At 51.1% G+C, this 24047-nt stretch overlaps 1 protein-coding gene across 1 annotated transcript; it reads right to left on the bottom strand.

The window, feature by feature from the left end:
- Positions 1-1962: 1962 nt before the first annotated feature.
- LOC121359741 lies at positions 1963-15132 on the bottom strand. The gene is made up of 6 exons (XM_041478902.1): positions 13229-15132; positions 11945-12217; positions 5607-5810; positions 5270-5525; positions 3348-3762; positions 1963-2051 (listed from the first exon to the last, which is right to left on the bottom strand). Exons 2-6 carry the CDS (start codon positions 12202-12204, stop codon positions 1963-1965), a joined length of 1224 nt encoding a protein of 407 aa, XP_041334836.1. The 5' UTR covers positions 12205-12217; positions 13229-15132.
- Positions 15133-24047: the final 8915 nt, after the last annotated feature.

Here is a 24047-nt window from a genome sequence, read left to right on the forward strand (position 1 = left end):
TGTCCTATCCACCTCTCCAGTGACAAGCCGGAGGTGGCTGCTGTATATCCCAGCTTGCCTGGTGGCACAAATCCCCATTTCCCACCACTCCAGCACCCTCAGGGCACATTTTGCCCTGGCTGGGGGAGGAGGATGTGCAGAAAGCTCAGTCCTGGCAGAGGTGAGATGATTTACAGGGAGCCAGAGCAGCAGTGCCATAGGGAGGGACTAAAATCCAGCTCCTCAGGAGGCATTTTAGGCTGTTGCCTCCTATTCTTAAAGATTACCAACCAGGCTGGGAAAAGCAGGCCACTGCAAGAGGGATGGGAAGAAGAAAAAGGTCACTGGAGAATCAGGCAGGGTGCAGGGCCCTCAGCCCTTCTCTGGATCCCAAAACACCAGAGAATCCTCCCAGGCTGTGTTTGCTGGCAGGCTGGGAGGGGAGGAGGTGCCTGGGATCAGGGCAGCCCCATCTCAATGCTCCAGCTGACAAATTCCCACCAGATGGGGATTTTTGGGAAACCAGGGACCCAACAAGCCTTTCCCTCACTGCTTGGGATCAAGCCAACCTCCAGCACTGGCACTTGTTTTCATACAGCCAGCAAGACCAGAATATTGGGAGGAATTAACATCCTTGCCAGACCTCCCCAAAACCAGCCAGTTCAGCATGTTACTGAGGGTTGGGGCAGGCAAACAAAATGAGGATCCACTTGCTTTTGTAAGGCTTGGGAAAACAGGCTGGAGTACAGTACATAATGTAACAAAAAATAGACGTACTGGGCTGAGTTCAGTTGCTTTGGGACAAAGTGATCCGGTTTTCAAATTTTTTTATAAAGCCAAAGCTTCCTTTACTTTTGCTTCTAGACCTGCCAAGTCTCTTCTGGGGATTTTCCCAGCTGGACTCCATGAATGGTAGGAGAGGCCAGGAGTGCCTGCAGTGCCCTGTCTGGGAGCAGAGAGGTGACAAACATCAGATGTGACACCTGGGCTAGTGTTGGCCCAGTGTGGCTTGTGGATATAACCAAGGCTGGTGGCCAAAAGGAACAAGGGATCAGAGGAAAGCAGGAGGCATGTGCTGGGTGCTGTTGAATGGCTTCAGCTTGACAGAGAGCAGGTTGGGAGGGGATATTGGGAAGAAATCCTTCCCTGTGAGGGTGGGGAGGCCCTGGCACAGGTTTCCCAGGAAAGCTGTGGCTGCCCCATCCCTGGAAGTGTTCAGGGCCAGGCTGGATGGGGCTTGGAGCAATCTGGGATGGTAGAAGGTGTCCCTGCTCATAGCAGGAGGTGGAACTGGGTGATCTTTACCGTCCCTTCCAACCCAAACCATTCCATGTGGGTGACACTCCCACGAGAGGGACACTCATGGAGGAAGCCAGACAAAGCACTCCCTGGCTGCTTGATGCTCCCAGGTTTTTGGAGCAAGCTGTTATTCCCTTTATGAGCTCTTTCTCCCCCGTTGCTCACCTCAAACACTCTCCTTCCAAAAAAACTCACGATGAGCATCACACAATCCCCAGGAGCCCCATTTCCCCCCAGCCCTGCCCCACAGGCTGCCTGGAGCAGCTGCACCTCACCTGCAGGGTGCTGGAAGCTGCCAGGCCTGAACTGCTCCCAGCTCCCCAGGGAGCAGCAAAGCTATTTCAGAGCCTTCAAAATTGCAGCAGCCAAAATGATTTCCTGCATTAAGTTATTTAAGCATCTCGCTGTGCAGGTACAAAAGCAACTCACTTACAAAAAAATGCTTTTCCCTGCTGGCTTTTCTTCGGTTTTCCCACAGACACACTTTGTGCTGCTGGGATTTGGGGAAACAACCTGCTTTGGGATGGGGCAGGATGGCCAGCATGTCCCTGGAGCGCTGGGGATTCATCCCAGGGAGGAGCAGCTGGCTCGGTGCCCTCCCCAGCAGGCTGCCCATGTCCCAGGCTGTGTCCCTGCCTGTGTCCCTGCCCGTGTCCCAGGCTGTGTCCCAGCCTTACGCCAGGGTCAGGTGCCCCGCATCACGCGCCGGAGCATCGCCACCGACTGGCACTTCCCAGCTGCTTTGAGGTGCTGCCAGGGATTGGAGGTCGTGCCTGCCAACAAATCACAGGCATTGTGCTCCCTCTCCCCATTAATGGCCCCTTTCTGTCCCCAGGGAACGTGATTCTGCATCAGCCCATCCCTCTGTGAACCCCAGCTCTGCTCCGGGCTGGCTAGCTGCACCCACCACTGGCCACGTCCCTGCTGGGGACACGGTGGCTCCTCAAGAAGCAATGGAGCCTCACCCCATCACCCCAAAAAATCACTTGAGCCCCACCCCATCCCCCAAAAAATAATTTAAACCCCACCCCATGCCCCCAAAAAGTCACTTGGTGCATTGAAGAAAGTCTCCCCCACCACAGCAGCCGTAAACCAAGACACCAAAATTGGGGTTTACCCCCAGCTCTTGCAAAAGCACTTCCCTCTCTGCCTCCCAGTGGTGTCCAGAGCAGGAGAACACAGCAGTGGGCACCCCAAACCCGAGGGCTGGAGCAGGGAGGGGTTTGGAAGCTCTCTGGGAGCACACAAGCCATGAGCCAAGCTGTTGTTCTCATTTGTTATTCAGCGTTAAGGAAATCTGCCTCCCCATCCCGGAGGATAATTGATGCTAACGTCATTTCATTGCAGTCCAGCTGCTGGGCTCGGGAACAGATGTTTTATTGTTCCAACTGAACACACAGAACCCAAAAAATTATATTAAAAAAAAAAAAAAAAGCAACAAAACCCAACTGATTTGTGTTTGTGGTGAGGTTAGCTGCAGTTTCCTCTCCCCACAAACGCGAGGAGGCAGAGCAGCAGTCCCAGGGAAGACCCAGGCCTCTGGGAAAGCCAAGGTTTGTACATCCAATGTATAATTCTACATCCCCACCTCCCAAATTCTGCCCTGTCCAACAGGCAGGTGCTTCCAGCGGAGAATCATTTCCTCACCTTCAGCACAGCCCTTGCATCCTCCCAGGAGCAGGGACCCACCTGGGTTTGCCACAGAGGAGCAAAGACACCCCTCTCCTCTGAGGAGTATTGTAAATGCAGGTCCACTGACGAGGGGAGAGAATGATCACATCTGACTCCATGTGCTCAGAAGGCTAATTGATTACTTTATGATGCTGTTTTATATTAAAGAATACTATTCTATACTAAAGAATACAGAAAATATACTTACTGAATGCTGAAAAGATAATAAAAGGTAATAATGATAATAAAACATAATAATGAAAACTCGTGACTCTCTCCAGAGTCCCGACACAGCCTGGCCCTGACTGGCCAAAGAGTGAAAACAACTCACAGCAGAATCCAGTGAAACAATCACCTGTGGGTAAACAATCTCCAAACACATTCCACATGAGCACAACACAGGAGAAGCAAATGAGATAAGAATTGTTTTCCTTTTCTCTGAGGCTTCTCAGCTTCCCAGGAGAAAAACCCTGGGCGAAGGGATTTTTTCAGAGAATGTGAATGCCACAGAGGAGAAGCCAAAAACAGGAGCAAAAACGTGCCACGTGGATTTTCAGAGCTCAGCCTCTTGTGGAAGAGCTCCTGGACAGCACCTTGGGTGATCCAGGGTGGGGGTGCTGCACTCACAGCCCTGCTGGGATCTCCCAGGGACACCCACGTTGCTCCAGGAGCACAGGATGGAGGCAGGAGGTCCATGGCTTTTTCTGCAGCAGGTGCAGGACAATACCTGGAACCACAGGCTGAGCTCTCCACTGCATCCTGAAACATTCCTCTGACGCTACCACCAGGAGCAGGTGGGAAAACCTTCCCTGTCTGCCAAAAAAGAGAGATGTTTAAAATGAAAAATCTTACTGAGCAGCCAAAACAGGAGCCTTAAACCCACTCAGGTTAACAGATGGTTCATGTTGATTTTCACTCTAGCACTAACAACCCTCTGGAGAAGAACGAAACTTCTCCCATGCAGAAAAACTGGGAAACACTCTCTTACAAACCGTGCAGGAACTACCAGAAGGGCAGGTGTAGGTGTTCTCCTTGCTTCACCTGAGGAAGGACCTTTGCTGTAGGTGAGAAATGGAGACCCAGAAATAAATCAAGGGCTCTGAAATGTCCACAACAAATTATTTGGGTGATTTTCTCCTCGGGGCTGCCCGTGAGGCTGACGGGAGCATCTTTTGACACCTCCTTGGCCATATTTCTGTGTTTTCTCCCTTTCCCACAAGAGGTGGGTGGGAGGGATCTAATCCTCAGGAATCCAGCTCAGGGAATACCCTGTTCCCCCTCAGGACACTGCCCTGGAGCTGGGGCCTGGCACATGGTTTGAAAAGCCCCAGCAGCAGAGTGAGTGTGGGAAATAGGAAAGGTAAGAAGATTTTTACAAGTTGGAAAAGTAAGTTTTAGAAACAGAAGGAGTAGAGAAACTTAGAATTAGATGTAATTGCAAAGTTCGAAGGTAGATAAAGTTATAATAGTAGAGTAAGTAAAGCTATAGAACAATAGTTTGAGTTTTAGGTTTGGTTAGGATAGATTTAAGGACTGCAGGAAAATATGCTTAGCAAGAGAGTAAAAGGTTTTAAACTTAATAATGGTGTATTGTGTATTGTTAATAGAGAGCAGACAAGCAAGCATTGTGTGAAGCAGGTGTATGTGTGCTTTTAGTGACTGGCTAAAACAATTGTCTGTAAGCTTTAGCAATGTGCTGTTGGCTGGAAAGTTTTTAAAGTGTTCTGTAACAAAGAAATCTTTAGCTACTGCTGGTTGTACGTGAGCTTTTACATCTTTCTATTGTCTCAACCATGTAATGAGGCTGAGGCTGCAAATAAAACTCAAAGAACACACCGCAGCAGTCCTGTCCTGTTCGTGAAAAACAAAACCTCTCCATCACAGTGACCACAGCACCTTGTCTCAGACAGCTGGTGGTGGAGCACTTCTCGTGGCTGCAAAGAAAACCCCTGCACCATGAACAGCTCTGGGCTCTGCAGCACTGTGCAGGAAATGCAGACACCAGACGTGACTGTCCCCTTGAGAAGGACAGGCTGGGGAAGGTCTCTACAGCCAAAACACAGCCAGGGGCTGGAGGTGGAAAATACCTCTTGGATCATCCACCCCTTCCCATCTTGGATCACCCACCCCTTCCCATCTTGGATCATCCACCCCTTCCCATCTTGGATCACCCACCCCTTCCCATCCAGCTGGGGATGGGAAGGGGTGGATGATCCAAGGTGGATGACTCCACAGGGATGGAGTCAGTGGGTGTCTCCCCCTGCCATCCAGGCCTGCTGACAAGTTGCTCCCACTTCCAGACAACCTCCCTGCATCCCACCTCAGGGTGCTTTGTGCTTGCTGGCTCCACTTCCCCAGCTGGCACGGCATCAGCCCATGGCCAGGGCGCTTGGAGCTCTGAGCAGCCATGGGGACGTGTTGGAGATGCCATCACAGCAAGCCAGAAGGATCTGGTGTCCCTGGGGAGTAGCACTGGCCCAGGGGCCACCTCCTTGGTCAGCAGAGTGTCCAGAGAGGTCACTGAGACCTTCAGGGGGTGACATTGCGTGGGGACACGTAGGGAAGCAAGGAGCCGGCTGTAAAGGCAGAGCTGGGTCAGCTATAGGTACAGAGCCCGGGAGGAGATGTCAGGAGGAGATGTCATGGAAAATATTTACCCCATGAGGTCAGTGCACCCTCGGCTGCTCTCTGGAGGGGACTTTGAACACAGGAGGGCAGACGTTTCCCTTCTGCAGGAGAGAGCAGGCACTTCCTCCTCCTCTGGGCAGATGAAAAGCACAAGTGGAAAGTTTTGTGCATGAGGCAAAGCAACTGAGCCATCAGCTGCCAGCCACTGGGTGCTTGCTGTTAGGGGAAACTGCCTGTTTTGGAAAAAAAAAAAGGGTGGATCTCTCAGAAAAAAGTCTGGGGGGGAAAAAAACACCAGAGGGGATGGGGCAGAGCAGAGCTGTGAGCTGGCAGTGGGACACAGGGAAGTGCAGGCACACTCTGGGTTGTGAATAGAGGGGAAAAATCATCCCAAAATTGTGTGATGGCTCAGAAGAAAAGACACCAGTCCTCATGTCTGGCTGTTTCCAGCAATAAAAACAGTGCTTGGCATGCTCTGCTACTGGGGCTCGTCACAGCCTTTCATGTTCAAGGCAAGGTTGGTCCTGCTAAATCCCATCAGTGGGATTTCACCCCTGGATGAAAGCAATGTGGGATTGATCACTGCTGGCTGCTTGGGCCACCTGAACCATGTGAGGCCAAGAATTTGGGTGGCTCAATCAGAGAAAATCATCTCCTAGAAGACGATGAGAAAAGGCAGATATTTCACACCTCGTGAGGCAGAGCTCTCAGAGGATGACTCCCAGCACATTTTGCTTGGCCTGATTTCCAGGCAAACCTCATGCCTTGAAGCAGGGATCTGATACTCACTGCCCTTCCAGGAATCCTCTTTTGCCACCATTGCTGCCTGGGTCAGCATCCCCGCGGAGAATTTCTCTCCTTATTTCAGGCTTCAGTGATAAATTGATGATTTTCCCCCAAAGGGACAGTGACTCCATCACCCCTCACAAGTGAAAGGGGCTTCCAGTGCTGCCAGCAGTGACTCAAGAGCTGGGGCTGCAGCCCTCCTGACTCACTCCCTGTGAGCCCAAGCCCTGGTGAGCAGCTTCCCTTGCATCAGTCACTCTGGAGATGATAAAGGGACCCAAGCTATGCTTTCAGGATGTGCTGTGCTGTTTTAAGCCCACACACATTCTCCTTTTCAAGGTTTTTTCCCCATCTTTTTCAGCTTTGGACTCACCATGTTGCCAGCTCATCTCTCCACTGAGCAAGCAGGGCAGGGGTGGCCTTCTCCCCACCCTCCTCCAGTTTGTCCCAGTCTCACCTCAGCATCCCAGTGCCCTCAGCTCCCCTGGCACAAGGGTGCCTGCTGTCCCACCAAACAAATTCCACTCACACCAGGAGCCCCCCTGTGCCCCCAGTGGGGTCTCCAGCTCAGCACCACCAGACCCTCACTGCCCTGGGACTCTCCCTGGAGTGACAACAGCGGGAGGGCTGTCCCCTGTCCCCTGTCCTGCTCTTCCCTGTGCGCACTGTGGTGGCTGAGACACTTGAGCCCCGGCTCAGCTGTTGGCTCCAGTCCATCCCTGAGGAGAGGGATGGGGGTGAGGACTTGCTCCGGGCTCCAGGGTGGAATTCCACTCACTGCAGTGACCTAGTGCCTGTGGTGTGCTCTAAAAATACAAATAAAGCAGTGGGCAGCCCAACCCCACCCCGTGTCCCACAGAGGGCTGCTCGGCCAGGCCCTGCCTCCCTGGCTGGGAGAAAATCAGCTGAAGGCTGAAAATTAGGGCAAATTTCAGGAGGTCTGGATGTAGGGTGAGGAGCAGGAAGGTTCTGTGTGCCCCTCACACTCCCTGCTTTGCTAAGCCAGACCAGCCAAGCTCGTCCCATCTCCCCATCCCTCTGACCATCCTGTTGCCTCTCTCATCCATGGGGATCTCATCCATCTCAGCCATGGGGATCACATCCCACCAAAATCATCCCCCCTCACGGTGTCCTTGTCCTCAGCCACTTCAGACAAGCTCCAGTGTGGCAGCAGGAGCTTTTCTCTCCCATCCTCACCTTCATGCTCCATAGCAACAAATTCCAGCCCCATTCCTTCCTCCCCAGGTCTCCCTCCCTCCTGGGATCATCCATACTCAGACCCCACATGGCTGTCATCATTAACAGAAACAAAACAAAAATTGGGAGGAAATAATGAGGAGCAAGAGGTGCTTGAGGGGGAGAAGATGGGGACTGAGGGTTCCTGGAGGATGCAGACACACCTGGGAGGGAGGGCATCCTCCCCGAGCCTGACACTGGATTAATTAATGTGTCCCCCTTCCCACCCTGCTCCTGTCACACCTGGGGGCCCTGGGACGCCGAGCTGGGGCAGGGGAGCTGGGGAACAGCTCTGTCCCTTGGCCAGGGAGAGGGTTTGGAGCTGGGCTATATTTATATATAAATATAGAATGTATTATTGTATATTATGTATATAATATATTAGAAATAGAAATAGAAATAGAAATTTAATATGTTTGTTTGTTTTTTTGTTGTTTTTTGTGCAGAAAACCCTCAGAAGCTTGAAACACCTCTTGTCCCTTGGCCCAGGGGCTGTTCCTGACTTTGGGAGAGGGTTTGGAGCTGGGCTATATTTATATATAAATATATAATGTATTATTATATATTATGTATATAATATATAATATAGAATATAGAATATATAATATATAATAAATATATAGTAGATAAATTTGTTTGTTTGTTTGTTGGATTTTGTGCAGAAAACTCTCAGGAGCTTGGAGCACCTCTTGTCCCTCGGCCAAGGGGCTGTTCCTGGCTTTGGGAGAGGGCTTGGAGCCGGGCTGCTCCCGAGGAACAGCCCCTCACCCTGGCACGGAGAAGCATCCCCATCCCCAAAGTCGCATCCCAAGCGCCCCCCGGCGCTGCCATCGCTGCTGTCCCCTCCCCGGTGCCACCCGTGCCCGGGGACACGCTGTCCGTGCGCTGCCACCCCGGCTGGCTTCCAGGGCACAGGATGTGTCATGTTTACCACGGCCGTGTCCCGTGCCGGGAGGATTCCTGGAAGCAGGAGGGGATTTCACAGCCCTCTCCCCGTGCCTCAGAAGACGCAGGTGGTGCCAAAAGCACAGCTCCTCACCTGGCTGCTGCCGAGATTTCCTCAGCGGCTGGCAGGGAGCAGCCACCCCTTCCTTGCTCCCCTCCTCCTCCTCCCTTGCCGATCCCGTTTTTAAATTCTCCCTCCCCTCCTCTTGGCTCCCATCTCTCAGTTCGAAGGGATGGGTAAAAGAGGTTTTTCCCATCTCTCAGTTCAAGGGGATGGGTAAGAGAGGTTTTTCCCACCTCTCAGTTCAAGGGGATGGGTAAAAGAGATTTTTTCCATCTCTCAGTTTGAGGGGATGGGTAAAAGATTTTTCCCATCTCACAGTTCGAGGGGATGGGTAAAAGAGGTTTTTCCCCTCTCTCGATTCAAAGGGATGGGGAAATGCTGGGTTTCCTCCAGTCCTGTGCTGTGAGGCTGCTCAGGTGACACCAGAGCCCCAGGCAGCCACTCCAGGGTGCAAGAAAGGAATAAAGTCCTGCACTCCAGGCTCTCTAAATGGGTTTTGGAACTCTTACCTGTGCAGGGAAGTGCGGTGTGGGTCTGACCATCACTTGCAAAGCCAGGCATTAGGATAACAAGCCCCTTGCTTGCTCATGCTCCTTTTTCCCAAGCCTCTCCAGGCCTCTGATCCCAGCAGGACAGGTCAGAGGGAAGGGAATCCCTGCAGATGCTGCTCCAAAGCTCTCCTTGATCCATGTGCCTGTTTGCAGATGTTCTGGACTGGGATCCCATAACTGGCATCGAGCAGTGAACCACTCCACAGCCAGGCCCAGCCCAGCCCTGCCTGTACAGCCTGCTGTAAATCTTTTGTTGTCCCTCTCTTTTGGGAGCAGCATCACCCACAGCTGGGCTTTAGCTGGTGCCCCACCTGAATTCCCCCATGACCTCATGTCCAGCACCTCACCAGGACTCCTGAGCTATTTTCTCTCTGATTCACTTTAAATACATCCCAAGACAGATTGTTTACACCTTTCAGAGGGTCTCGTGTGTCCAAATCTTTCTAGTTTTATTCCAGATTTCTTTTTGAGATTTCTTTTTGGAAGCTATGCTGAGCTGCCACTAGGGCAAAGGTCTCCCTGGGATAATTTTACACATTCGAAAAATAAACTGTAAGATCTAATCTTGCAAAAACCCCTGAAGTGTTTTGTTGAGACACCTGCATGATTCCTTCACGGCAAACAAAACAGCTTCAAGCTGCAAGTTCACTCAAACCTCCTGAGCTTTTTTCCTGGTGTGCTTTTTCCCCCTGTAAACAAAGAGCCAAACAAAGCACCTTTGCTACCCAGTGGAAAATTCAATCTGGGCAAAGGAGGAAAAAAAGCTTTTAAAATAAATGGTTGGTTTTGCAAAGGGCCAGGGCAGCGTCCACCCCGTGGGGTGGGCTCTGGAATGTGGCTCTGGAATATGGGTGGCCAATAGAGCTGCATGAAAATGAGAGGAGAAAGGGAAGAGAAGGATGTGATAAGGACTGCGGGAGATGCCATGAGCAGCCCCAGATTTCAGGTGACCACTCCCAATGCTCAGCACTGCTGCCACGTGGGGATGGATCAGCCTTGACAGGGCCTGGATGCCCATCCCACGCAGGGGAAAGCCCTGTCCCAGCCTTCCCAGCACAGGCACAGCTTGGGAGGGCCCCAGGCTGACGTCGTGGCTGTGAGCAATCCCAGCCCTGGCTTTGGGATGAGGATCCCTCCCTGTGACCTCCTCAGACACCCCCAGCTCCTCCAGGGGCTCTGTCACGTCTGTGTGCTGTCCTCCTCCTCCACCACCTCCCTCCCACCTTCCTTTCATTGCAAACATCATGGAAGCCCTGGCAGAACCCCGATTAGCAGCCAGGCCCCTGTCAGCACCTGTTATCTGCTGCGTGTCCTCAGGAGCTGCTTCGAAACAAAGGCAGAAGGACGTTGTCCATGGGCAGCAGGAATTTTCCACTGGGTGGGCACAGCCAGCCTGGGTCACAAGATGCAGTGCCCTGGCTTGCATCACCCCCCAGCACCCTGAGAGGCAGCTGTGCCCCCTTCTGTGCTGCCCAAATCCCGGGGGATTGCCCAGAAGAGGCTGAACCTGAACCATTCCCACCTCATCCGAGGGGGACAGGCTCCAATCTGCACATTCACCCCACAGCAGCTCACCTGAGGCTCACTCAGCATGGCCTTGGCAGGAGGATGCATGGGGTGGCTCCCTGCTGTCCTTGTGCAGGGGACAGGACTGAGCAGGGGGTGTGACACTGTCCCATCAAGCTGCCTGCAGGGATTTTAACAGAGTCCAGCCCTGCTGGTGATGCTCAGGAGGAAATCATGAGGAGCAAGAGGTGCTTGAGGGGGAGAAGATGGGGGCTGAGGGTTCCTTGAGGATGCAGACCCATCTGAGAGGGAGGTCATCCTCGCCTTTCCTGCTGGGTCGTTTCCTCCCTGCAGCACACAGCACTCTCAAGGGTCTCCACTGCAAAAATCCACTGTCCACTCCTCTCTCAGCTGGCAACCAGCTGTCTCCAGCTCCCTGCCACTCCACATCTGGAAGGGAAGCACCAGGAAGGGCCACACTGGGCACTTCCCCTCTGCACATCTGGGAATTGACAGCTCTGCTTCATTGTGCTGGGGCAGGGAGGGTTTTGCTGCTGTTATTATTCCAAGCTGGCCCGGAGTCCAAAGGAAACAAAAGCTTCTTCCTTGCCAAAGGGAGCGCTGGCTCAGCCACAGGAGACGAGGGCTGCGCTATTCCCTGGGCTCCTAAACACTGCATTTTGGTGTTTAAATTTAGACCTAGACTGAAGCTGCGCAGACACAGAGCCCTTCTGGAGAGCCAGCAGCCTGGCCAGCATCAACATCAACTTCGTGTGTGCCCTTCCTTTGCTGAGAGCTCAGCCCCCAAGGCTGCAGCCCCCAGATGTGCTCCACGGGGCAGATTCCTGGCAGAGAAACACCCCAGAGTGCTCTGGAGAGCAGGGCAAGGCAGCCTGGATGCAACAACAGCTCTTTTGGCCGTCCAAACTGCAGCAAGACAAAGGAAGAGGCTGGCAAGTTTTTCTCTCCTCCTTCAGCAGATGACAAAGACAACTTCCCAGCAGTGAGAGGTCAGACGTTGGGAGCTCTGGCCATGCCCTGTGTCACCTGCCTCTTTCCTGGGGCACAGAAAGTCCCTGTGGCTTGTGGCCTCTGGTACTTTGGGATGCCAGTCCTGGCCTGGGAAGGGAGCCAAGCCCTGGCTTCCATTCCATCAGCAGGATCCATCACCCCACCCCAGAGCAGAGCATAGCAAAGAGCCTCAAGGGAAAATGCTGAGCTCACAGCAGCTCCCACTCTACATTTGGATCCCCAAATGGGAGAGGCACTGGGTGTTTACCTCCCAAATCCATAACTGGAAGGGTCCAGATGGAAGTTCCTGCCATGATGCTCCATCACACCACCTGGGAAGCCGGGAATGGTCCAGAGCCTGCCAAAAGCTGTCACCCCCCTGCAGCTGAGCCCTGCCTGAGCTGGCCACTGCATCAGAATGGGCAAGTGAGGAATCAGGAGGAATGCTGATTGTTTGCTGGAGCTCCGCAAACAATTCATGTGGTCTTGTCCCCCGGATGAACCTGCTTTGATAAGGATCCTATTCATATTCCAGTGATTCCTGGAGAACAGAAAGTTGAGTGCAAGTGAGCCATCCTGCTCTTGTCTGCCAGGGAAATACATCTGCTGGCTCAGAGCCCTGGGAAAAGAGAGGTGCTCCAAGCTCCTGAGGGTTTTCTGTACAAAAAAACCCAAAAAACCAAAAAACCCCCAAAAAAACAAACAAACAAAAAAAAACCCACCCAAAAAAATCAAAAACAAACCAAAAAAAACCCCAAAAAACCCCCGCAAAACCAACCAAAACTTATTTATTTATTTATAATATTTATATATTTTAATTTTTATTTATATGTATTCTATATGTTATATATAATATATAATATTATTTATTATATTATATTTTATTTCATATTATATAATATATAATATATTCTATATTTTATTTATATATATTATATTTTAATATAAACATATAATATATTATATATTATATATAAGAATATAATTATTAATAATTATAATATATTATATATGTTATATAAATATACAATTTTTTTAATATATTGAAATATATATTATATATGTGTGTATATATGTATATACGAATATAGCTATGGGTAGAAATCTAAATATATAAATATATATATTTCCACCCTGTAAATAAGGTGGAAAGGAGAGGTGTGGTGAGGAATCACTGGCTGAAGAGACAGCCTGACATTCAAAGGGCACCAAAGGATGGGAATATCACACTGGATCTTTAGGATGAATGGCAAAAAATCGGTGATTTGTTTACACACAGAGTAGCAGAGTAATGAAAACAGCTGAACACCCAATTTCATGGCTTGTTAAAATCCTGGGGAAGGTGATGCTCTCCCTGCACACAGCTCCCTGGGGATGAGCCAGTTTCACTGCTCTGGGGAGGGCTCAAATGCCACAGGGATGCACAGAAACCTTTGGGCACAGCAGGAAACACCAAGGTACCTTTGGCTCCGTTATTTCACCCTTCTTTTTTCCTAAATACTAATTCAGATTGGAAGAGAAATACATAGCACTGACAGAAATATGTGCTCACCTCTCCAGGGAAAAGAACTGCAAGCCCACACAGCCATGCCCAAGCAGAAGAAGAAAGAAGAAATTCTTCCTTCTTCAGAAGGAAGAGCAGAAATCCTGGCAGCTTGGTGCTGGAAAGCTTTTCCCCATGACAAAGACAACCTGTGTGTAAGGAGTGTAAGGAGAATTAAGTGTTAGGAGAATTAAGGGGATTCAGTGAGTGGCTTTTGTGGCTCACTGAGGAAGAGGAGAGGAAGGAAGGCCCTGCCTGCTGCACAGGAGAACCCTGACACACTCACAATCAAGCTTAGCTGCCCTGCTGAAGCTTGGAGTGATCCTTAAGGTCTGGGGAATTCAGACCAGCTCCATTTGCATCAGCTCAGTGGTTCCTACAATCCCCACCTTTTCCTCTGCAAACGCTTTTCCTTTTAGCCACTTTCATTCCCTCTTCTCCCTGACCACTCGGTGCTGCCAGAAACGTCACACCTGCAGGCTGGGAAGGAATTCTGCTCCAAAAAAGCAGCTCTGGAAGAGTTGTGGGGGTTTGATCTCCATGACCTGCAGAAACTGAGCCCAAGGCTGTGCCAGCTCTGCGGTGCTACTCAGGTCAGCTAACAAAATTCAATAGCAAGTAGACTGCTCTATATTTCCATATGTGTTTTCTATTCCATGTGCAGTTACAGATGCTAAAACCAATTTGATGTCAAATCATAGTCCACGCTGGTAGAAAGGCAAAGTCAAAGCTCAGGGTAGAAGAGATGGCAGCATAAACATTAAATTTTTGCTTGTTAATTCTAATGCTTTGAACTCCTAGACTCTAAAAATGAATCAAAACCAAACGAAAAACAAACAAAACCAAAACCCAAAGAATCATGTGGCATGAAACTCTTGTAGCTGATGGCATAAAATTCTTATTCAAAACAAATCTTTTAAGGGGGTTTCCGAGCAAAGGAGTCCTGGACTTAAATCTATTTAAAAGAATACGTATTTTTTAATTAACAGAAATATGATTAACAGAAATGTGTAAATTTTTTCTTTATACTAAAGGAACACAAGCTCATATTGGGAATAATTGGGAATGCTGCCATCAAAAGTGGATGCTCAGGTGGGAGCCCCATCCAAGTTTCACTGGGATTTTTCCCTGTAGAGGCTGCACCAAGCCTGCCTGAGGTCAAGAAGCATTTGGACAACTCTCGGGCACAGGGTGGGGTTTTTGGGCTGTCCTGTGCAGGGACAGGAGCTGGACTCCATGATCCTTCTCAGGATATTGTGTGATTCTATATTTCCCCAGGATGGGCTGTGCTTGGAGAGGAACTTGGTGGTTGAACCGCTCTGATAAACCCAAAAGGAGAATCAGCAAGCTGTAAGCATAAACAAGAACAATTTGCAGGTTTTGTTGCCCCAAGTCACATCTTTGCTGTTGTTTTGCAGGAACCCCTGGTATTTTTTGCAAAGGTTTATTTGATAGAAAAAGGAAAGTGTTGCTGGACTCAAACAAAGTGCCAGCCCCTCTCACTTACCTGTGTTTATACAAATGCACACAACACCTTGCTGGGTTTGTACCACCCTGCTGATTTCCAGGCAGGTCTTCATGAGAGCAGCCCTCCTCTGGCTTCACAACTGCCCAAGAACTTCCTAAACAATTCCCCAGAAACCAGGGAAAATGGAATTGAAACGAGCAAAGGCAATCAGCTGGGGGGAGAATAAAATAAAATAAAATCACACTGAACACAGAGCCACATGCCTCGAGCTCTTCCCGTGGGGAAGGGCAGAAAGCCAAGAGTGGCCTCAACACTGCCTGTGTTCCATCAGGGGATGCTGCTTGGGAAGCTGGGAGGGCAGGGCAGCACTGCCTCCAATCACACCGCTGGCAGCCCTCGTTGCTATGGCCCTCAGGTCTGAAACTTTGGAAATTAGGTAAAAGGTCTAAACGCTGTCCTGTGCAGTTTTTTTCTTTTTTTTTTTTTTTTTTTTTGCCTCCTCCCCCTCTGCAGTGGTGCCCCTTGCCTAGCACAATCCCTCTTCCTGCTGGGGAAAGCAGCTGGGATGAAGAATTAACTCTCGCAGTCCCAGGGGTTTTCCGATCAGGAGCAGGGATGTGAGGCAGGAACGGTGAACCAGGGGAGGGGGAATGTGCCAGCAGGCCCTGATTCCCACCTGTCCTGGGGTGATGGAACACCAAAGGGATTCATTAAAGAATTCATGAAGGGATTCATCCCATTCCTGGAGGGATTCATCCTCCCCTCCCCCAGCAAGCGTGTGCATTTAAAGTGGGTTTCATACTGGTGCAACAGCAGTGGGAGATCCCAAGGGATGGGATTTTTCCCATTCCCTGGGTGGAATTTGACATTTTTAAGGGTGCTAGACCCAGAGAAATCCATCTCCTCCCATTCCAAAGAATTTTTCCCATTCCCTGGGTGGAATTTGACATTTTTAAGGGTGCTAGACCCAGAGAGATCCATCTCTTCCCATTCCAGAGGATTTTCCCATTCCCTGGGTGGAATTTGACATTTTTAAGGGTGCTAGACCCAGAGAGATCCACCTCCTCCCATTCCAGAGGAGATGTCCTGGCGAGGGGCTGGCTCTGCATGGCACAGCTTGGTTTGGCGCAGAGGGAGGTGATGCTGGCCTGGCACTGTCCCCACCCACCAGGGACCCCCACAGTGCCATTCCCACAGGAATCCTGCCTGTGCCCACTCCCCACTCTGTGCCACCAAAGAGCTGTGCCAGTTTTGTGTGAGCAAAACTCTTAGCAACATTGATATCTCTGTGAAACCTACAGGACAGGGAAAACTCACTCTTTGTCCCTCATGGTTCCACTAAACCTTGGTTGTGCCACGCATCTCCAGCATTTCCAATCATGAAAGGGGAAAATCCTCCTGATGGGAAGGATTTATCCCACCATTACAAGAGACAGAAGGGGCTGAGGGCCTTATTTCAGTGTTTGTGTAAAGCTGCTGCTTTGCTTCCCTACAGCTGCACACAGTTTCATCTGAGCTGTTTTGACGCTTCCATAGTGCTCTATCCTTCCAGCCCTGCTTGGTCCTTGCTTTTGAGTGGCAGCACTCATAAATTCAATTTGGAATTTGCGGCCATTCCCTCACCCTCCTGCCCACCAGGGCCACCCCAGGCGGCGGAGGTACCTTGGGGGGTACATGAGCACCTCCAGCACACCAGGCTGGGCTGGGAGCACCTTCAGGAGTTATCCCATCCGAGCTCCTTTTCTGCTGCTGCCGGGAGAGAGGTTGCTTTTCCAGGCAACTGCCCCAAATTCCAGCTCCGGGAAGCTCTTGGCTGCTCAGCCAGCCGTCCCCAGGCCCCTGGAGAGAGCCAGGCACCTCACTGGCTTGGGGCCAGCTCTGCAGGGCAGGGGAAGGGCCACAAAGGTGGCTTTGTTCCTCCTGCCTGCCGTGACACCTACGAGGTGGAGTCGTCTTTCCACAAAAAAATCTCCAGCAGCCTTTCCCAGGTGCTGCAAACCGCAGCGGGATCGGCCTCGTCCCCCTCCTGCCTTTCCCCAGGAGAATTCCAGGCCAGGAACAATCCAGGCAGGGTTTGGCAGGATCTGCTGGACCAGGTATTTGCATTAATCCCTCTCAGAGTCCATCCCCATCTCTGCATGTCTCCCTGGGACTCACCTCCCACCCAAAAGTGAAAAGCTGTGAAAAGCACCTCACACATCTTCTCTTTCAGAATCACAGAATTTTTCACCCCTGTTTGCCCAAGAAAGTGAAAGTGGAGAAACTACAGGTGTCAAGTCTTTAAATCTGTGGGGAAAGGAATTATTCTCTAGCAGAACAGCTGGGGAAACCCCAAAGAAATGCTGGCCCAAACCCACCTCAGGTTTGAGATGGGGCAAGAAGTCCCCAAACAGGGCCTGGCCAGCAGCAGAGCCAGCTCTCGTTGCTGATTTGAAGCTGGCCACATCTCTGCTCACACATTTCTTGTTTTCTTTCCCTTGTGCCAGCAGGTGAACTGTTTATTTCCCAGTGATCCCAGTGTCTAACAATGTTTTATCTCTCCTGACAAATGCTGCCTTGCCCATCACCCAAAACCAGCCCAGCAGGCACTGGGCAGCACTGCTACAATCCCTCTTCGTGAGCAAATGAATCTCCATTTGGCACAGCAGCCGCATTTAGGGACAGCAAAATGTGACCACTTTTAGAATATAATTCTGTTCTTTGTCCATGCTCTCAACTCCCTGCTTAGAAAAAACCCACCTGGATAAAAAATTCCCTTGGATATTAAGCACCTGCAGCTCCTATTAAACCCCAGCTGGGACCAGAGGACAGGAAAGTGGAGCCTTTTTGATGAGGAATTTGCTGCCTGGGTCTTACCTGGCTGCTCCCAGCACTGTTGGGTGGTTTGGGCACAGCAAGCTGGGCTGGGATGGAAGCTCAAGCCTGTCCCACCAGAACGGGCTCCAGGGCAGCCCAGCTCCTGCCCATCCCCATCCCTGCCCCAGGAGAGCAGCAGGAGCCAAGCCAGGACCCACCAGGCTCATCCACTATGTGGCTGTTGGATGCCAGGCTTTGCTGGCACTCGGGGATAGCAATAATTGGATTTTCCCTGCAAACTCTTTTGGATCCTAATGTATTCAGGATGCTGAAAACAGGCATCCTGTGCCTTGCTTCTGCTTCTAAATACAGAGCTGCTGTGCAGCACAATGTTCTGCCTCACCACCTGCAACACAGCACCAGACTAAACAAAAATGCCAAAAAACAACCCCCAAAAAAATGACCTGAGGGGCCCAACCTTGCTGTGGCAAGGTGAGACTGATTTTTAGGATGGCAGTGGGAAGCAGGGGCTGTGCAAAATAATGTTCCTCCCAATCTCTGCCAGGGGAAAAGGTTGGGAAGGATGCAGGGAGGAGTAAAAATTAATGAGGTGTCTTCCCCTCCTCCCATTCTGTCTTGGGTTTAATGGTTGGAAAGGGACCAGCAGATGTCAACAGCTGGAAATGCAGATCCATGCCAGGGAGCCATGAGCCCAGCACACCCAAATGAACCTGGGGAGGGGGCAGAAATGTGCAAGACAATAAACCCTGGGTGAGAGCAACCAAGTCAGGCAGCAAGAACCAGCCAGGGGTGTCATTTATTCCGTGCTCCCACTGCTCCTGTTTGATCCTGCTGTGCTGGGGGCAAATCCACGTGTCTCTGGAGGAGCCACCTGGATCCCTGCAGGTTTGGCAGGCTGGAAAGAGCCAGCACAGGTACTGGGAACAGCACAGCCAGGGCAGAGGGTTTTTGTTTATTCAGTGAAGGCTGGAGGGAGATACAACGCAAGGGGAAATCAATGATAGGTAGAGGGAGGAGGGAGCTCTGACAGCAAAGGTCCTCTCAGGACTAGGAACCAGATCTCTGGAGGGGAGAGAAAACAAAACAAAACAAAACAAAAAAAAACAACCAAACAAACAAAAAAAAACCCTAAAAAATCAACCAACCAAAACCCAACAAAAACCAAAACAAAAAACCAAAACAAAAAAACCTAACAAACAAACAAAAAAAATGCAAAAAAAACAAAATCCAAAAAACACCAAAACCCAAAAAAAAACCCCAAGCAAAACAAAACAAAAAACAAAACCCCCAGGTTTTTCTTACAGAGAGAAGTCACGTTTCCTCATGACTGGAATATAATGAATGGCCCAAAGAAATATTCCAAACAAGCAAACAAAACCCAAACCCTCTCATCTGAGCATATTCCTTGCCTTCCAGCCTTCTCCTGTCCCCAGCATCCTTCTCATCCGTGTCCCACACTGAGCTTCCCATCAGTGGGCAAACAGCAGAGGGACTGGAAGCTTGAGCTGAGGATCCAGAGGAGATGCAACTCTAATCAACACAACTTTTCTTCCCTTCTGTGCAAAGTTCAGGGCTCTGGCAGGGAGGTCCCTCAGCACAGGGCCAGAGGAACGAGTCCTGCCCGTGCCAGGGAGATGGGCCAGCAGTGCCCTCGGGCACATCTGCTCCTGCTTGCTCTGCTTCCCATGGCACTGACGTTGAAAACAAGCTGTTCCCAAGCCCAGAGGAAGGGCTGGCACCTGCCCAGGGGTACCTGGCAGTGGGAGGCACAGCGTACCCCTCGGGACGGGCGCACGGTGCCGAGGCTTCCCAGAACTGCGGGATGTTTTGGCAGGGCTGCAGCTCTGCTCTTGCAGCATGCTCGGGCAGAGTGCAGAAATACACACACACAGCTCCAGGTGCCTCTGGTTTTTTGGCTTCAGAAGAGGACTGTCCAACAACAAGCGACCCACACAACTACAATCACATCCAGCAGCAGCAGAGCTCCTCATCCTGCTGCTCCCACAGACCCCTGAGCACACAGGGCTGTTTCACCTCCCCAAAATCCCCCCAAGCCCCGGTCTGGGAGCCCAGTTCGGGATTGCACCACTTTCCCCCAGCCCTAGATCTGGCCCAGCTCTGCTGAGAACACTTGATCTCCTCCCTGAGCGCTGCCAGCTGGGTGAAATACAGCTGCTGCCTCAATAGCACTGCCGAAAAAAAGCCTGACATTATTCACAACAAAGAGACAAGCATTGCTGTGCTTGCTTTAGATTTCGTGGGAGCAGTTCCCACTGCTCCATGGGCACGGGGAGACAAGCAGGGGGGAGATGAGCAGGGGGAGCTGCTGGATCTCAAAGGGCTCTTTGGGCAAAGCTGCTGCAAGCTCCCACCCAAAACATCCCGTTCTCCTGTAGAACCCATGGGGTACCACTGCCATCCCCCTACCCCGAGCTGTGCATAGAGATTCTTGGTTTGCCAAGAGCATCTCTTCCAGCACAAGCTCCCATCTTACAAGTTCCATGGCTTTCTCCAGCCCAAGGTCACCAGGAAGCTGAGGGAGAACTGGCCAGGAGAGCCAGCCACAAGGAGAGGTGGAAAAGAGGGAGCCAGTTAATCACCCAGCCTGTGTTACCTGTCTGGGTGGAAAATGGTCTGAAAATACCCTGTACTTCAGAGCAAGTGCATGGTGATTCAGCCACCTGAAGCCTTGGCCTCCAGCTTTCAGATGAAGCCCATCTCTAAGCCCAGCTGTTCCCAGGCAGCTTCCTAAATGGAAATGGAAATGGCATCTGGACAACACAGCCCTGGGCACAGCTATTCCCACCTCAAACCTGGGGGCTTGCTCAGAATCCCCTAAAAACCAAACCACCTGAAGCTTACTGTTTCACTTTTAAGCTTCTTACTCTGGAGCTCATCAGAAAATTACAATTTAGCATTTAAATCAGCCAGTATGTAGTGACTTTAGAACAACACCAAAGGATCATTTGAGGGCTGCAGTGGTGCCTTAACTGAAATTATATTCTCCTGTTTGCATCAGCTCCAGAGTCCAGACACTCTGACAGTACCTTTTAACACATTAAGCAAGTTTTGGCACCACTTTCAATATAATTGTACTTACAAACCAAGCACAGATTAGTGTACAATGTTACAAACAGTATTTAAGCAGAGCAGAAAACGCATCTGTAAATAAACAAGATATTTACAGGCGACAAAAGATTAGAGTGAAAAGGAAAGAAGCCATCCTGGACAGTGCAATTGGGCATATTGTGGTTTGTGGCTGAAAGAAATGGTCCCAGAATTTTTCCAAATACCTGCTGGCCACCACGCTTGACAAAATCCAGCCCAGGACGGCAGGAGGCTGCTATTCCCTCCTTTCCCAGTGTTTTAGGCATTTTGGCCAGGCTGTGGCTCAGGACAGAGGCAGCTGGGCAATTCAGCAGCTGCTCAGCATCTCCACGAGCCATGGATGGGTTGGAGCCACACAGCTCTGTGATGAGAAATAACAGCCTAACCCTGGGTCTTATTAATATTTCTCATTTTAACAACATGTTTGGCACTGGGGGAAGCTGCCAGCAAAAACTGTGGAGTCTGGTGCCTCACCCACCCACAGAACATGAAAACAAGACTGCTGTCAGCTTCAAACCTGCCTGGAGGGTGGGGACCTTTCCTTCTGAACCCTCATGCCCAGCCAAATGGGGTCCTGAAGATCACCAGAGCAGCTGCAGGGGTTAGGGCAGCGGGCTGAGGCTGCTGGGGAGCCCCCAAACACCTGCCCTGCACCCCACCAGGATGGTGCCAACAGCACCTCTGGGTGCAGCACCTCCAGAGTTATCATGCTGCACTGCAGGGCTTATATCTGTAAACGTGGAGAACGGGTTACTTAGAATATTAACTATTGTTTGCCAAGGAGGAGGTAGACTTCCTGCTTTGCTGTTTCTCTCACAGCATCACTCAAAAGAGCCTTGGTGGGACAGGAATCAAGTCCTACAAACAGGACACTGGGAGGGCAGCCAGTGCTGGGAAGGTGAGAAGTTTCTTGCCACCGACGTGGTCTCCCCCAGGCTGTGTTTTCCACGCCAGTTTCCTGGTGCTGGGATTGTGGGAGCTTCCATTTCCATTTTGCTGCCTCACCAGCAGTTTTGAAGCCAAGGAGAGCAGAGAGTTCAGCAAGGAAGGGCAAGGAGAGGAGGGTCCCGAGGTGAGCTGTGCACGCCCGGGCCAGCGCTCCTGCCAAGGGCTTGCTGGGCACAGCCTGTTGACAAAGGAGCTCCCCAACAAAACAAGCTGGCTCCACCTGGGGCAAGGGATTAGAAACCTCGGCACAGCCCTCGGATTCCTCCCAGCAAACCGACTGTGGCTGGAGGCAGGGATTAAACCCCGTGCTGAGGAATGCGGCTCCTTCCCGCTGCGGAGTCCAAGTTGGCACCACATCCCCACTCAAGACTCGGCTTACATAATGCAGCTTATGAAAGCAAAATAGCACGGCCATGCCAGCCTGTGGGCAGGCCAGGATGGGAGGAAAGAAAGGGAAAGAAAGGCATTTTTTGGCTGAGGTGAAGCCTGGCTGCCCCCCCTGCAGTGCAGTGTCACTGGGGAAGGAGAGGAAGGGAGCAGTGAGGGAGAAGGGCCCAGTTCTCCTGCAAGGCTGTGAAGAGCTGCACTCCTGGTGTTCAGTCTGGAGCCACAGAATGTGGATTTTCCTCCCAGTTTGCCTCTCTGACCCTGGGTTTCTCCTCTGTCAGGCAAGTTCACGTTGAGGTCCACCACTGCAGGTTTTTGGGGGGCTAACATGCAAGAAGCACCCAGCCCCAAATTCCATTCCTTCTGAACACAGACACCTCCAGAGGCAGCTCAGAGGTGCTCTGACCCACGTCATCTCCCACTGGGAATGGAGCCCCTGGAGATGATGCTTCAGTGTGGAGAGCAGTAGGATTGTGTCTGCCCAGAACCCTTCTCCACACGTTCCCACCAGAGATCAGTGCACAAAAAGGAGAAACAGTCCCCAGACACCCAGCTCAGGGTGGAGTCACGAGGCTCAGACTGAGATCACCACTCATGAACCAGGCAATTCACAAGTGACATCTTTAGTCATCCCGCAGTGACTGATATCCCCCACAACCTTCATGGCCTTGGGAAAAGCTGATCCTTACTAATGGCCTGGCCCCTTTGTCAGCAAGCAGAGAGTCAGGGTTCAATTTACATCCACACAGGATGTGTTGAAACTGCAAATAGGTCATCAGTCCCAGCTGGAGAGCCTGGAGAACCGCTCGTGGGTGGAGGGCCCACCCAGGAACCAGCCCAGGTCTGAGTCTGCCTCCAGCTGGCTGGGGAAGCCAGGCAGGCCTAAGGAGATCTCCCCTTTCAAGAGCTGCCACTTGTTCCCTAAGCAGCTGTCCTCAGTTTAATCAGTAACTGAACAAGTGGGATGAGATGCTGGCTCAGCTGGAGCTGGGTTATGGATGTGTGTGATGGCAGGAGTCCCCTCCCAGCTCTGCCAGCTTCCTCAAAGGGCTCCCATGAGATATTATCACACCTGACCTTTCTCCAGCACCCTTTGAGGGCACAGAGAACCTCCAGCCACTTGTCCTAAGGTGGAAACCTCATCACTTTAATCAGCTGACCAACTGCAAGTGTAGATCTCAGCCGGGCCCCACACCAGAGGAGCCGCTGGAGATCCAAAAGGCATTTCAAGAGTACAAAGCTGCTCTGATAACAGCAGCTTCAAGCCCAAACAGAGGCTCTTGCAGAGCAAATCACCCCCTGAGCAGTGTGTGCCTGGGGCCATTTCTTCCCATCCTCTGTGGGCAGAAGGAGATGCAGGACAGTCCCAGCACCAGCTCTCCAGGAAGAGGGGAAAACACAGGTTGGAGAAATAAAAACACATTCACCCAGCAACTTCTCCCTTCCTGCCTCTCTTCTCCCCCAGGTGAGGGCATCCAGAAGTCAGCTCAGCAATGCTGGCCCAGCTAAGGCTTGCTGATTCCTCCTCCTCCTCCAGATGTGTTCAGCCAGAGGCTGTGCCAGCCTGTGAAGGCTGACCTACCAACCAAAGGTAATCAAGGAAGATCAAACAGCGCTGAAAAACTCCCACAAAATGGTAAGGGAAGAGGGATGGGGATACTGGAGCAGCATCAGTGGGAGTGGGAAAGGGCAGGAGAGATCCAAACAGCCACACCTGATGCACCAGGCTCTGCAGAAAGGGAAAATTCCTTGTGTCCAGGCAATAACTGGGCTGGCACAGCCTGGCACAAAAAGATGCTTCAAGTGTGATCTTGATTAGCTCATGTGCTCCAGGCTGTGTTTGAAGGGAGCTGTGGCTAATCTTCTTTTGATTGCCTTAAAATCCAGCTGTGGGGAGAAGCCTGGCATGTGAGCAGATATATTAATGGGTTAGGGGCAGCCTTGTCTCCTAAGCTGGTGTTTGATTAAAAGGGAGCACAACCAACAGGCACTTCAAAAAGCTGCTGCTATTTTTGGCTGCTTCATTTGGAGCAGTTCCTGATGCTTGGATGTGCCCAGCAAACCCTTTGGGACTGATCCTTGCTATATCATTATTCACAG

This window comes from Pyrgilauda ruficollis, unplaced genomic scaffold (assembly GCF_017590135.1).
Source record: "Pyrgilauda ruficollis isolate IOZ18807 unplaced genomic scaffold, ASM1759013v1 scaffold47, whole genome shotgun sequence".
Classification (NCBI taxonomy): domain Eukaryota; kingdom Metazoa; phylum Chordata; class Aves; order Passeriformes; family Passeridae; genus Pyrgilauda; species Pyrgilauda ruficollis.

Bases quoted from the DNA above. Each gene is read 5' to 3' on its own strand.
- LOC121359741 (XM_041478902.1), bottom strand. From the start codon at position 12,204: ATGAATAGGATCCTTATCAAAGCAGGTTCATCCGGGGGACAAGACCAC. The intron at 5,526-5,606 runs GTAAATATTTTC...CTGCCTTTACAG, and splicing joins GGGTGCACTGACCTCATGGG to CCGGCTCCTTGCTTCCCTAC. The intron at 2,052-3,347 runs GTTGTGCTCATG...ATTTGTTGGCAG, and splicing joins ATCTCATTTGCTTCTCCTGT to GCACGACCTCCAATCCCTGG.